Raw genomic sequence first — 14,746 nt, 5'->3', positions numbered from 1 at the left:
CACCCTCTTTAGGAAAAGCATCTTTTTTGAATTGGTACACCTTCTGTCTACCCTAGCGAGTGGTGGCTTAGGATGGTGCTAACAACACAGAGCGTGAAGAAAAGGCTGGCTAGGTGGGAACACGCACTGATGGAAAATCCTACAGAACACAGTATCTAGACACGATGGACCACAATGCTCGGAGAGGTGCAGGACTTAGGTCTGCAGCCACCAGAAGCGGATGGGATCTGTATCTCACAGCAGTGTAAACACTGAGAACAATGCCGGGGTAGGACAAAGTCAGTATGAGAGCATTTGAAGCCACGAAATGGTAGCTCTGAATTAAGGAAACTCCACCTCAGTGAAAAGTAAATAGAAAGGCCCAAGAGATCATTGAGACTGTCCACCAGGACGGATGACCGACAGGACGGGGATCCTTTAGAGTCACACAGTCTCTACACATGTGGGTTTCAAGAGCAAAGACCGACTTCTCCAGGAAAAAGGTAAAAAACCAGAGGACAGTGGGATGCCATTTGGCTGGCTAATGGCCAGCAGACCAGCACAGTAAGGCAGTCTCAAATGCTCTCTATGCTTAAGGGAAATAAACTGAGACGAGGCACAAAAGGGTAAAGAGAAAATGCACAGATCCATCAAAGACCAGTAGGCAGCAATGCTATCGCAATAGTAACCATCAGTCAGATACAACCTGACCACTGCACAGAGTAGCAGCACACAGCCGAGGTGCTGGGAGGCCCGGCTGTGGTGAAGACGGTAAATGCACCAGTACGCCAGCCTACAGGAAGGCAAATGCCTACTGTAACCTGCAGGGAAACCATTAAAGAACACAACCAAGTAGGAACTAAAACACTACTAGAAGAGATCAAATAAAACAATCAAACAGAGCTAAAGGCTCTAAGAAAACAAAGGGCCAGATGAGGAGAAAAAAAAGCAACAGGAGAAACAAGAGTTTACAACTAATCAGAAGGATTTATCCTCTTTAGAGGATCAATTAGATAAAGGACAGGTCTTCACATCAACAAGCCCCAGAGATGCACACAGTAAACACAGGAGGCAAATGTAAGAAACAACTACAAATGGCAGTTAAAGGAGCAGCAAGCGGCGTCTCAGCACCAGGCAACACGAGCACTTTCAGATGACCAAGACGGCCTCCAGTCACGAACACACAGCGACTCCCGACCTCGCTCTGAGTACCCCACCTAATTTCTATCTATGTAGCAGGTTCTTCCCAATCACCTTTTCCAGAGTGCAGCATTTCCCACTTTTCTTTTTTAATTCACTTACTTCCAAAGCAACGTAAATATCTCGAAGGCAGGGGATTGGTCTGTACTGACTGAACCTCAATCTGAGTGAAAACTGAGTGACTGGCATGCAGTGGGTTCATGATGTTTACTGAGCAAATAAAACTTCCTGGTAATGTATCTGCACAGTCCTTAGCTTCAGGTTTTATATTACTGCTTTTTTAATTATGCAATTCATTAACTTTAGTGGTCTTAAGTAAATTTTTGCAAGGCAAGATTTTGCATGAAAAGTTTAAACATGAAGTTTAGAAAATTGTCACTGGGAAAGAAATGATTCTAAAGTTAAAAAATCACCAAACATGACTTTCTCTGGTAAATATATATTGAGTCACATAGGAATATAATTACATGAGCTTCTACGTTTATTTAAGTTCACAGAAAATCCAAAACTGTGTCTGGAAACTTGTCATCTAGAACCAACTGTTCGTTATGGTAACATAACACTATGCAGTGGAGTTATGCCTAAGTTAAACAAATCATCACATCCCCGATATCCTTCGAGGAGGCAAAGGGAACCTTAAAAGTCAAACTTGCAAGCTGTAGGAAGATGTAGAAAGTCATTTAAACTTTAATGTCTAGAACAAGTTTTACAGCACATTTCTCATTTACACACACAGTGGGGATCACTGGGAGAGCTTAGTGTGGCACTGCAGCAAGCGAGGCTCACCCGGGAGTCATCAGATCCGCCAGGGCGTCTGTTACAATGAGCTATACAGCTCAAAAGAGCATGGCCGCAGCAGCGTGTGCTAACGGCTGTCGGCACAGATGCTGGACACATACTTAGCTTTACTTTAATTTACTTTAAAGTATGTGGCTCTCCAGATGTTAGTACATGACGTGTTAAGTTTAACATAAGAAGAAGCTCCCAGGACGGAGACTCAGGACATAAAAACTTGATCATTATTGCACCTATTTCTCTACACAAGAAATGGAAATTTTACATTATAGTCCTTCCAAAAGGTGAACGGGTGGGCTGTAGAATTACAGACTCACTGGCATTGAACACAAAGTCTACGATGACCATGTTTGCCATGAACTGATGCACAGCATTAATGTGCAGTGAAATCTGGTGAACTATGATCATGCAAATAAAAATCCTCCATAATAATTTCGTATGTCTTATAAAATGGTTTTGAACATGTTTCCATAAATATTTCCAATGAAGTTGTTAACGACAAAAATACAGTGCTATCCTTTATTATTTTTGCCATAAATTTAAAAACATGCTTCTGTACTGCTGAGATGGAAACATCATTGTTTGGAGAGCTGAGCTAATGAAACATTTAAAACTCAAAGTGTCCTAATCCAGCATTAGCTGTCCTGACAGACAGCGCCTCCCATCACCACTGGTGCCAACACTGTTGCAAATGAAGTTAAACACTGAAAGATTAAGACACAATTCAAACATCTTTTTAAAAATAAAGTGTTTCATAAACATGAGGAAATATTAAAAAGAAAAATAATCACATCATCTGCAATACATACTAGAAAATAGCACGATGTCATTTCTAAAATAGTCACTTCTGTATAGCATCCCAATTGATTATATTCAGTTTTGGAAACACACCTTAAACACAAAGGCGTACTGTGTGAAACTGCTGCTACTTGGTATAGTAAACTCGGTAGCGCAGAATGTAACTTTCTTTTCTATTGTTAACAACTGTGCAAAAACAACCCTGCACCCAGAAACCTAAAGTTAATTCAGGGGAGCATAAGGTGGCACCCAATACATTTCAGCTCACACTCTATGTAAAGGGCGCTGTGAGCCTCCTCGATGATCCATTTTTAGACTCTGCAGACCTCTAAATTAAACCCAGGCAAGTGTCCACTTCTCCTGTTCTGGACGCAGTGGGAGTCTCAGCGTTTGTGAGTGTGACGCCTAAAGTCTCAGCCCAAACTAGATAAATCACTGCCACCCAGCCCCTCCCCCAAAAACAATTTTTTTGGCTCCAAAATAAAGTACAATTATAAACTCTTGATGAAAAACTATGTTAAGGGGTCATCTATCATATACTATGGCTAAGTATGAATTTACAGAAAAGCACATCTCATGATCAGCAATTTTTTCATAAACATGCAACTCACTATAAAATACAAAACACTTGGCTTTCAAGAACAGATTTATAAAGATACACTGCATCAATAAAATTTTTTGTTTCTGATTAACTTTACATGGTTATAGAGAATGAGAACTTTCCTAATGTGTATATATCAGATTTTATATTATAGTGTAATAATTTGCATTTCTGAACATAATGTTCAAGAATATCTATACACAATAACATTCTAGACTATTAAAAGCCCATTCAAATTACAGAATTTTATTGATACAGTAGATTAATATAAACTGAAAAAAGATGATAGAATGGAATAAAGAATTTAGTACATTATTTTATAACACACTCTTTAAAATTAAAATATTTTAAATCTCTTTCTTAAAATTTTCATTGCCATGAAAGGCCAGAAAATTCTGGGAGCAATACTGAGGTGTAAAGTCATCAGGTAAGTTCAGGACTATCTCCCGCCCCGTGCAGTGCCCCAAACAGAGGCATTAGCGCTGGCGACAGAGGCTTAGCACTCGGAGATGACGGGTGCCCTGGAGTACACACAGATGAGCTGTGAAGGGGCAGGAAGAGACCACTTAACTCCAACAAGTAGTGACATCAAGAAAATGACACCAATTGTTGAAAACAAGTTTTCACAGTAAAATTGCAGAGAATTCCAATATAAACACTGACAGACTGCTGCTTAAGATCCACCCTAGCAAATGCTTTTCAAATTAATAGATCCAGTAAGCAGCTGGGTACTGTCAGTTTAAAGCCGTAGATAAAAGCTATACAAGCACTTTAGAAGTCAGAGATGGGGAGTGGGACTATTTACACGCTTCTCTTTAGTTTATGCCTACACAGCCGTCACACATGACACTTTCACAAGACTCTGGAGTCAATGTCATCACTCTGTGAATGGCTGATGCATGTGACCACAAATTCATGGTCATCAAAAGTCCAACTGTCCACACTTTGGCAGTCCCGTTTTGTGCATCAAGGGCTTTATTTAGCCTCATACTTGACAAAAAAATGTTATTTTTTTCCCAAAGCTTTCATAAAGAAAGTTAATGGCATGTTCATCGTCTCTCTCGTTTGGAGCTTCGCCGCCGTACCTGAGGAGACAAGTCAACAGAAGACCAATGTGAGCACACCCACAGTTACAGTACCAACCACCATTTTAAACAATCGTTATTCTCATACATTTCTGAATTTCTTTGCATTTCTTTTCCTAAAGCTGTCCTCTCTTTCTATCCTCAGAAATCAAGGCCTCTATGGTGTCTACGTATAGACAAGCCCACAGTCGACCTTTGCCAGGCAACAGGGTATGTTCCTTCTGTATTAATGTTTAGAGTCATCCACAGAGCTCGGGGTGTCCCAGGTGAGTAACAACTACTCTCAGAGCCGCCATTGTCCCACTTCCTGTCTGTGGAAAAAAAACACTTGACTCTAGGGCTAGGTCATTTTATGTCAGAAGTTAGTCAGTTTGGCTCCCGGTACTTGGAGACACAGCTACACAACTGAGTTTAATCATACTACCGTTTACTAGCAAGGCCTACAGGAAGCTTAAAACTCTGACTCAAAACATGGTCAGGATAAACCAGCAGAAGGAAAAGGAGCAGGGCTTTGCGTGAATGGACCTGATAATCAGCTGTTCTCCATTACTACAAATGATTCATCTTAGGTTCTAACCCCCTTCCTCTAAGTCCTTAAGAAACAAAGCTGACCTGCTTTGAGATGATTTTGTGGAGACTCATCTACACAAACCCTCGGGATGGAACCACTGAACCACGTGAAACAGAACTGGCCCAGAGTCTAACACTGGGAACCGACCAAACAACTCAAGTCTCCAAAATGAAAAGAACTGACTGGGCTGATCTAAAATTTTAGCACTAATGTATCAGGAACACAGTTCCTATTTGGATTAATTTTCCCCTCAATAAGAAGTATGTGGTAGGGGACCAGGAGGAGGGACAGCACTTGGGATGTGGGTGGGTGGACAGACAGACAGACAGACAGTATGAGATAGCTAGCAATAGCATCTGCTATTTAAAAGAAGGAAGTCTCTGGAAAAGTACCAGCTCCTACTTCTGTAAAAGCAGCAGCACTGCCAGCCACAGAAAGGCCGTTTACAACTCAATCCCAAAGGCTCACTGGACTTTAAGGTTCACTTTTACTCAGTGGGGCTTCTTCTGGTTTCTATCAGGAGACTCAGAACAGAAACGTCAAAGACATCCATGAGTACAAATACACAGTACTTCAGGGGTTCCCATGCCGAGACTGGCAGCGAGAAACTTGTTGGACTCCTCTGCACTCAGCTGACACATTCTCTAGACATCGCAATCCCCATCATTCTCAGTTCAAGCTCCCCTCAACGCTGTTTCTTCATTATCCTAGCTGGTAAGTAAAATAACACAGCGAACTAATCTACAAAGGCATAAATGTCTAGAATTATCGACAACAGCAAGTGTTATAATGGAGCTGACTAAATATTTACTGGCTCAGTTTTTGCATTTTGTAATACCACATATGTGACACTTCAAAAAGGACATACATTTCCTGCAGAAATATCCTCCTCTTCTGCTCCTTCCTGCGTAGTGTCGTCGCTGACAGGAGAGCTGGCCTGAAGCACATCCATTTCTTCACTTGAATCGTTTTCTTTAGTAGCTACCTGTTTGGAGCGTCCTACACGGCTAAAGGAAAACACAGAAAATAAAATGAGAATCCCGATGTTAAGTTGTGTGTTAATTCACTATAAGAAATGTCTTAAATAGTTTATGAATTTTGGTCATTTTTATTCTCAATTATGTCATGAGATGAGAAATAAATTTTCATCTTGACCCATAAGCATTACTCTTAGGATCTTACAGTTTCTAGAAAAGGAAAAAAGGTGTCACCCAGCCTATCACCATAAAGGACTTCACAACAACCTGAAGCCAGCATCTGCCTCATCTTTCCTCCTTATCACAGTCTTCACTAAGCCTCAAAGCGAGCATCCTCTGAGCTGAGAACAGCGAGCGCATTGGACTGCAGAGAGAATCCAAATCCAGCACACAGATGCACCCAGCTTCCCTGACACTGCTGGCACCATGCATTCCTAGCACCTGCCCTTTCCTTACAGTGATCCTCTGAAAACAGAACAGACGCCATCACCCCAGACAAACCCCTGCACTGCACCAAGAATGAACCTGTAAGTCCCTTCCGGTCCTGGCCTGCCTGCCTGTTCCTCACTGTGACAATCTACTGAACCTTTTTGCCTTTTGCAGTTCCTTGGATTTACCAAAATCTCCCCACTTCAGAAACTTTGCCTACAGCATTCTCTCCCTCCTCCCTCCTACTTGTTTTGTATTTATATACTGTGTGAACACACATGTGCCACAGACAGCCTGTGGAAGTCACAGGGCATTCAGGGAACTGGTTCTTTCTCCTGCCATGTGGGTACTGGGGATTGAACTCAGGCAGTAAGACATGGCAGGAACAGTCTTTACCCAGTGAGTCATCTCATCCCATCTCTTCTATTAGTTTCAATAGTTAATTCACTGTCACATTCCAGAAAGAAAATTCCCCCAACTTCTTTCCACTATATTCTCTTAAGATGCCCTACATATTTCAAGATAAACATCCGAGTCATAGCTTCCTATTCGTGTGTTTCTCCTTAGTGCCCGCCTGTCCACTGCAGAGCAAGTCTCGTGAGGATAAGAACTGGCTCTGTGATGTGCCACCACAGAGAACGACATGGGTGACAGTGTTCTCAACTACATTACAGTTAGAACACAAAAAGCACACAAATTATGACATATTATTCCAGATCTGGAAAACAACTGTCTAGAAAATTGAAAACAGTCTGACAAGGTAAAAAGTATCCTTCTATGCTGAAAAAAAATGTACTTTGGTTCTGAAGGTTCATGGAAAGACCTTATGAAACTTGAGGGGGAAATCATAACCACTTAAAGCCCTTAAGTTTATGATGCCCAGATATTAAAAGAATTACAAAGATGAGATATTTTAAATATTGACTACAGTAGTTTCTTGCTCGTTGGATCCAGCAGTCAGGAAGCTGTCATGATAAGGTACTTACCTGTACTTCTAACATTATAGAGAAATTACATGGAGTTAGGCACTAGCAGACACTCGGGCAACTTTTCCTTTTCCTATGGAGCACACAGGAACAGGAAAAACTCTATGGTACCCAAGTACTTAGCTGAGATGTGCGGAAACTAAAGAAAGGCAAGTATACGATCAGGGCTTGATAGAACCATTACCAAGATGATGTAATTATACTTGATTTTAAAGGTACCCAACGATGACCTCCTATTTTGGTGCCAACTCTGCACTAATGTTTTGAAAGCCAAGTACTGGTTACAGCTACACAGTGAGCATGCGTAGGAGAAGACGGCATTTCTGACTAACAGGACATGATGCTCTGGCTGTACTTTCTAACGGGAGACGCCCCTGTCTGCTGTGCAGCTCGCAGCGCTGGTGCTTGTGCTGTGCTGGTGACTTGGGCAGACTCAAAGCTCTGCCTCTCCTGTTAATGCATTTGCATAAGTAAGCATAAGGACGCAAAGATGCCAGTGCCGAAAGTTCACTAGGGGAATGACTGAGAGGAGCTGTAGCCTGCAGCTATGAGGAAACCTGGCTGAGGCATAGTGACTACTGGGAAACAGCACGTGTGTACACCATAAGACTACATAACTATTTGGCATTCATTTATAAAGACTTCTCTAGACCTATAAAAATGTACAAATATTAATTGGGCTGTTAATTCCCTAGATAAGTTTATAAAAATATCTTATATTTGAATAATATTTGGACAAAATATTTGGAATTTAAATACAGCAATAAATATGCTTATAAACTTATAAAGTTTGCAAAATAATTTGAAATTGGTTTGAAATTTAATATTATTTACAACTTACATATTTTTTTTGGGTTGTGATGGTGATGGCGTTTTTGATGGTCTTCCCCGTCCTTTCTGTGGTGTGGACTGTGTGGATTCAACTGCACTAGTCTCAGGAGATTCTGCTCTGCTTTGAGGAAGACCCAAATGTGGATAGCATCAAATTAAGACTGCATTACGGCAGGCACAGTCACAGTCACAGTCTGGCCTAGGCCTGCACACACTCACCTCTGCTGAGCCCTCTTGGACGTGCGCTGCTGTTTGCTCTTTGACTTCTGTTCTGTGTTTCCCATTTGTCTTTCTTCTTCTTCATCTTCGTCTACTACAGGAGGTGCAGGCTTCTTCTTGTTTCCCTTCTTGGATGTTTTCACCACTGGCTCTTCCTTGGATGTCCCCCCAAGAGGCTTTGGTGGCCTGCCTCTCTTGCCCTTCTTCGGGGGGCTGTTCTGCTCGTCCTCATTTCCCAGGAGCTCCTCTTTGTGCCTCTTCTCCTCAGGCCACTGCTGCTCCTCTGATTCTGAAGCCGCATGGCCTCTTTTCCGGCCCCGCTGACTGCCTTTAGGTTTCTGTTCCTGGACCAGCTTACTAAGGTCATCCATACCTAATTTCTCTTCTGGGTCTGTGACAGATGCTTTTTTCCGACTTCTAGGCTTCTCCAACTCAGACTGGAGGGAGGAGGATCACAATTTTTAAAATTAAATTTTGAAAAATGAAATTGCTAGGCTTACTTAGGGTGTGATTTGGTGGCAAAGCCCTTGCCTACCATGTGCAGGCCCTGGGTTCAAGCTCCAACATGACAAACAAACAAATAAAACCATTAGCATTCTGAGCACTGACAACTGCTAAAACCTGTGACAGCTCTTTTTTTTTTTTTCTTTTCTCTTTTTCGGAGCTGGGGACCGAACCCAGGGCCTTGCCTAGCAAGCGCTCTACCACTGAGCTAAATCCCCAACCCCAGACAGCTCTTAAATACAGGGCCACCACAGCCGTTTAATGTTTACTGATTTGATTTGTAGAATGAAGAAGGCTTCATGATGCTGTCAGACTAGCATCGAACTCCCCTCCCACGCTGAGTTCAGAGTAGCTGGGTGGACAAACATGGGCCACTTAACCTGGCCAGTTACTAAAATTTAATTTTAAAAATTCTTTGGGGGGTTGGGGATTTAGCTCAGTGGTAGAGCGCTTGCCTAGCAAGCACAAGGCCCTGGGTTTGGTCCCCAGCTCCGAAAAAAAGAAAAGAAAAAAAAATTCTTTGGAGTATGAGTAGAATTTAATTTATAAAACAAACACCCCCCCCCATTTTTATTAGTTATTCGAGAACTTGATACAATGCACTTTGATCACATTTGCCCTCCCGGTCCTCCAAGACCCACCCCTATCAGCCCTATCCATTCAACTTCTTGCACACACTCCTGTTAACATTAAATAATCCCAGCTCTAATCTGCACTACCCGTGTACTCCCAGGTAAGGGGTCATCCACTGGTGAGCAACTGTCTTCAGTCTTAAATTTAGGAGAGCTTTGAAGGGAAGCCTCTCAAATTGGTACTTTACTGTATGGTGTCTCTCAGGGAAGGTAGAGGTGACACTCAAGCACCCACTCCCACTGTCTATTCACCTGGAGATAGAGAGAGATAGAGGGGGGGGGCAGATCTGGCATATGGACGTTTTATTTAAAAAAACTTGTGGGCTGGTGAAAGTGTTTGCCTGCAATGCACACTGCATAATGTCAGACACGGTGTGGCTCAGCAATGACACCAGTGCGCCAAGGTGGGGTGGGAGTGGGCAGACATTGGAGCCTCAATGTTATCTTCTTATATACGGAGTTCAAAGCCAGACTGAGACTTGAGACTGCCTCAAAAATAAAAATAAATTCCACAAAAGAAAGGAAAGGAAGAAAGAAAGGATGAAAGAAGAGGGAGGGAGGGAGGGGGGAAGGGAGGAAGATATGGAGGGAGGGAGAAAGAAAAGGTGTGGCACTTTCTGTGAACTGCCCAATTGTGTTCTTGGTGTTATTTCTTTGGTCTAGGTCACTTTCTGGGAAACCTACTCTTTGGAATATATCCGACCTCTATTTCCCTTTTCAGTAGGGTCTAAATGTGTCCCTCAGCTGTTGAAAACCTCGCATCCCAGTGTGGTGCTATTGGAGCAAGACCTTTGGGGGATAATTTGGTGGAGGTGACTCATGAAGGAGTCCTCAGAGTAGAGGTCCTGTTTCTCTTCATCTTTTTCTTCCTCTAGGAACTTAATTTGCTAAGATTAGATCCTCTTCCTACCCTAAGAAAGAGTCTCTGGAGCCTGCGGCAGCCACCCTACCTCACTGACTAGAACCCTGTCCTGTGGACTGGACTAGCTATGCTGTCGTGTTGGAATGTCTACTTCTCTTCCACATTGGAAAAACATCACTAAAATTTTACTACATATTCACTTGGAAGAAAACTATTACCAGTTCAACTTGGTTTGTTCCCCTCACAGAAGACTACAGAACAGTCTTCCACGTCTCTTGGTTTTAAGATTTCCCACACAAGCGCTCTCTGCTACTTCCTTAGATTCTGCTTAAAGTTCTGTCTGAGACTGTGTGCCCACCTTGTCTCTCTGTATCACAGATGTAGCAAAATCACCAGACACAAACTATACACAAACACACGAACACGAACACACACACGCATGCACGCACACGCCAGACTGTGTGTGCTTGGGTTTGTTGCTGCTGCTGTTTTGTTTGTTCCTTGGCCACAGCCTCCCTATGTACAGCATCCAGACTAGCCTGGAACTTACTATAAACCCAAGCCTGTCCTCAAACACTTTTGTTTCTGTTACAAAGAGAAAATCATGAACTTGTCAATTATTCCATGTTAAGTATGAGTACAACAATAAAGGGTTTTCTTGATTAAGTAGAACTAAAAAATATAGATATTTTTACTAACTTCAAGCTTCTCTTCTAAAAACCTAGCAATAGAACCTCTTTCTGTTATTGATTCTCCATTTTTCTAAATTATCAATCTCTAATGCTTCATGTGTAGAGCCTTTCCAAGTGTGTGTGAGTGTTTTGTTTGCATGTGTTATCTATGCACCACACGTCTGGCGCCCATGGAGGTCACAAGAGGACTTTGCTAAGAATCAAACCTGGGTCCTCAGAAAAACAACCAAGGGTTGTCAACGGCTGAGCCATCTCTCCAGCCCACTGGGCACCAGCTAATTGACTAATGAGGATTTAGTAAAAAGGTTAATTATAAAATGGAAAGAACAGTAACTGTGCTAGCTCAATAAACTGAAGAAACCTGAAAATAACTGAAAAATGCTAGTGGGAAACAGAAGGGGCAAGTAAGATCCCAAAGAGAGCAATGGTAATTATTTTATTGAAAATTCTCATCTGTTTCTCAAGAGTCCGCCACATTTACTCTATGGTGGCTACTGCTCAAAGGCATGAATCATTGCAACAATGGGACAGCATCGACTACTCATGTGGGCTGACACGTTTATTCAGTTAATGAATAATAACTCATTATCGTTAGGCTGGCGAGCCCAACTATCCAGTTCACAGATAAGGAAACGGGTTCTGAAAGCCCCGTCAGTCACTCAAGAATCGTTCTTAGCTCAACTGGGGAGTCCAAACAGACCCAGTTAGCAAACCCACTGGGCTGTACTGGAATATGAAACCTGTATCTCAGTGAATCTTCACCAAATTTGTGAATGATAGCTACCATAGAAGCTATTTCTGTTAATATTTAAAACCTGAAAGGGACATCATCACAGGAGGAAGGAGGCTTTGGCACCCACATTCCATTCTCCCTAAGGCCAGGTCAAAAGTATTGCATAAAAAAGAAAAAGGAAAGCAAACAATTCTGAGTATGGAACTGACATGTCTGAATCTAAAGACAAAGAATTAAAATTATTTACCTGAAGACAGTAACACATAAACTCACAATAAACTGTAACACTGAGTTGGAAACTAAAGCCACGGAATGTGACTACCGTGACAAATTCAACAGCAACCATAACTACCTGTCTGAAAGCACAGAGACTAAAGCGGTTACAGTTAGGAGCATCGCAGCCACCCAGGCATCTCACCCTTACAAGGTCAGAGTCTTCTCTCTTGTCACTTTTCTTCCCTGGCAAGGGTGAAGACATCGTGTAATCTTCATTCTCACTGTGGTCCATTTCAGTGCTATCCAGCCTTTGAACAGAGACACACGGAGTTATTTCTACAATCAAATAACCTTCAAAATGTTCTATTGTTACACTGTATAGCTTTCTAACTTCAAAAGCAAGAACTTTTTCCATCATATCTTGTACCAAATCAGTAAGCGATGTAGCCCATTTAATAAATGAAGGAAATAAAAAATGAATCCATTTTACCATACGACATTTTCAAAACTAGATTTCACTTTGGGGCAGAGCACGGAAATTAAAGCCTGTTAGTGTATCGAGCTGGCCTAAGTGTACCTTGCCCTGCCCTGCCCGTCCTTCCATTTCATCTTTAATTCTTCTTCAAGCAGTAACTTCTTCCTCCTTTTACAACATAAACACTGATTGTGTGCGATTATCCTTGTCTGTAAGCCTGTGCGGGGCTGAGATCAGCTCGTGGAGGCTCACGGCGTGGGGTGACCGCACGTGCTCTCCCCCTTAGAGAGCTCTGTCTGCTGCAGCATCCTTGCGCACTTATCTTTCAAACTTTTTTACTGGATACAACGACTTATGTCTTCCATCTCAGAACCTCAGGAGGCAGAAGCAGGGAGACTTCTGTGAGCTCAAGATCAGTCTGGTCTATACGGCAAGTTCTAGAATAGCCATATAGAGAGAGACCTTGTCTCAAAACTAACACATCTGTTTACATACTATTGAACTCCTACACCTCAAGTGCTAGTCAACAAGAGGATGCCTTTTACAAGTTAAAAAAAAAAATCCTTGCTAAACTATTTTAAAACTAAGTTTATACATATACATACTAAAAAAAGTCAAACCATTTCCAACAGTATAAAATACACACTCACATTAAGCTTTATGAACCCTGTTAAGATGCTGTATGTGTTCCCAACCCAGCATGTTTATCAACTATTTCCCAGTAAAGGCACCCCACCCTGCACTCCACACAACCGACCTCACTCGTGCACTCCCATGGGAGCAGAGATCTCATTGGTTAAAAATGACCCAAAACCAAACCCAGAACCCCCACGTTTCATTTACTGTCCGGTACACATTCACTCAAGCACTGACACACATGCAGAGGCCAGAGGCCATCTAGAAAAGTTGTCTTTCCCTTCTGCCATGTGAGTCCCAGGGATCAAGCTCAGGCTGTCCGCTTGGCAGCAGGGACCTTATTCAGTGAGCCAGCTCTCTGGCCCCTGAGCTCCATGTATGAGTTTTGTTTGCATGTATGTCTAGACACCACATGTATGCAATGCTTGCAGAGGCCAGAAAGCGTGTCAGAAACCCTGAAACTCATGTTAGAGGAGATAGCTGTGCGCTCCTGGGAACCAAACCTGGCTCCTCTGGAGGAGTGGCCAGTGCTCTTAACCATGAGGCATCTTTCCAGTCCTGACCGCACTCTTTATAAGGATTCAGGGATTCCATTGTGTGAATGAGCCGCAAGTGAACTGCTGACTGCATGGCTGGTAAATCATGAGGTCGAATAGTTACTGTGAGCACTAGCAGAGACTCGTCCAGTCTCTTGTAAGGAAAGCCAAGTGTCATGTGTCATGTCTGCTCACTGTCATCGCTACATCTATTTGTATTACTTTAGCTCTCACAGCCCTGAGAACCACGTATAAACTTGGCCTCTCCTGAGTGCACTTGCCTCCCCTTTATTCTTCCAGGAGAGCTTGGGTTTGAGCTGCTGCTCGCGTTGCTCACGGTTTCCATCCGTGAGGATTTGGTCTGAGACTGTTTGCCTGCCGATGAAAGCGGCTTATTAACTGCTCCGAGGACATTGGCTGTTTTAGGCTGAAACGAGAAATGCATAACTCTTCCTATTTGGTTAACATTAAAAGAACCATATCAAGACTTCCTAGCAACAACTTCGATGTATTTACACACAAATCATAAAAGATTCTCTATCCCTAAGCAAAAGAAAGACAGTAAGTTGAGTATCACTTGCATAACTTAAAAACTTGTAACCACGTATGCCTGTAATTCCAGCACGTAGGACGCCAGGGTACTGCAAACTCAAAGCCAGCCTGGGCTGCCCAGCTCAGTTTCAGAACAGACAAAGACCAAATCCCCAGATACAGCTTAGCAGTTGAGTTTCCGTTATTTGGAGGAAAAGATCTTCACAGATTAAGACAAGAAATGGAACACAGACCCGTCAGAAAATGGAGCCTTGCTATGGAAGGATGTAAGACCTCTTTTTAAAGATTGTTATCTAAGTTGGTATAACAAGTCTAAAGGGTAAAGGTCTTCATGGCTTTGCTGTAAGGTTTTTTAAAGCACATCTTAGCTGGCATCTACATAAGCACAATTAATTTTAAACCCACAAATGGAAATTAGCTAATTATATATTTTCTAC

The 14,746-nt window shown here is 42.4% G+C and overlaps 1 protein-coding gene across 11 annotated transcripts in view; it reads right to left on the bottom strand.

Annotated features, from left to right (window-relative positions):
- Positions 1-1,602: 1,602 nt before the first annotated feature.
- Pds5b (PDS5 cohesin associated factor B) overlaps positions 1,603-14,746 on the bottom strand; it is a 143,095-nt gene continuing 129,951 nt past the window's right edge. For 4 of the 11 annotated variants that reach the window (XM_039089323.2, XM_039089324.1, XM_063271248.1 and 1 more), the window contains 6 exons: positions 14,039-14,184; positions 12,313-12,418; positions 8,472-8,908; positions 8,263-8,373; positions 5,898-6,036; positions 1,638-4,458 (listed from right to left, as the gene is read on the bottom strand). In XM_039089323.2, coding sequence (XP_038945251.1) covers positions 4,423-4,458; positions 5,898-6,036; positions 8,263-8,373; positions 8,472-8,908; positions 12,313-12,418; positions 14,039-14,184 — 975 coding nt within the window. In that variant the 3' untranslated portion in view covers positions 1,638-4,422. Of the gene's footprint in view, positions 4,459-5,897; positions 6,037-8,262; positions 8,374-8,471; positions 8,909-9,564; positions 9,595-9,694; positions 9,776-12,312; positions 12,419-14,034; positions 14,185-14,746 lie in introns of all 11 variants that reach the window. The other 7 variants (NM_001102383.2, XM_039089319.1, XM_039089320.1 and 4 more) reach the window with 7 other exon arrangements.

Source organism: Rattus norvegicus, chromosome 12 (assembly GCF_036323735.1).
Source record: "Rattus norvegicus strain BN/NHsdMcwi chromosome 12, GRCr8, whole genome shotgun sequence".
Taxonomy (NCBI): domain Eukaryota; kingdom Metazoa; phylum Chordata; class Mammalia; order Rodentia; family Muridae; genus Rattus; species Rattus norvegicus.
This window is presented reverse-complemented; position numbering and strand designations above follow the sequence as displayed.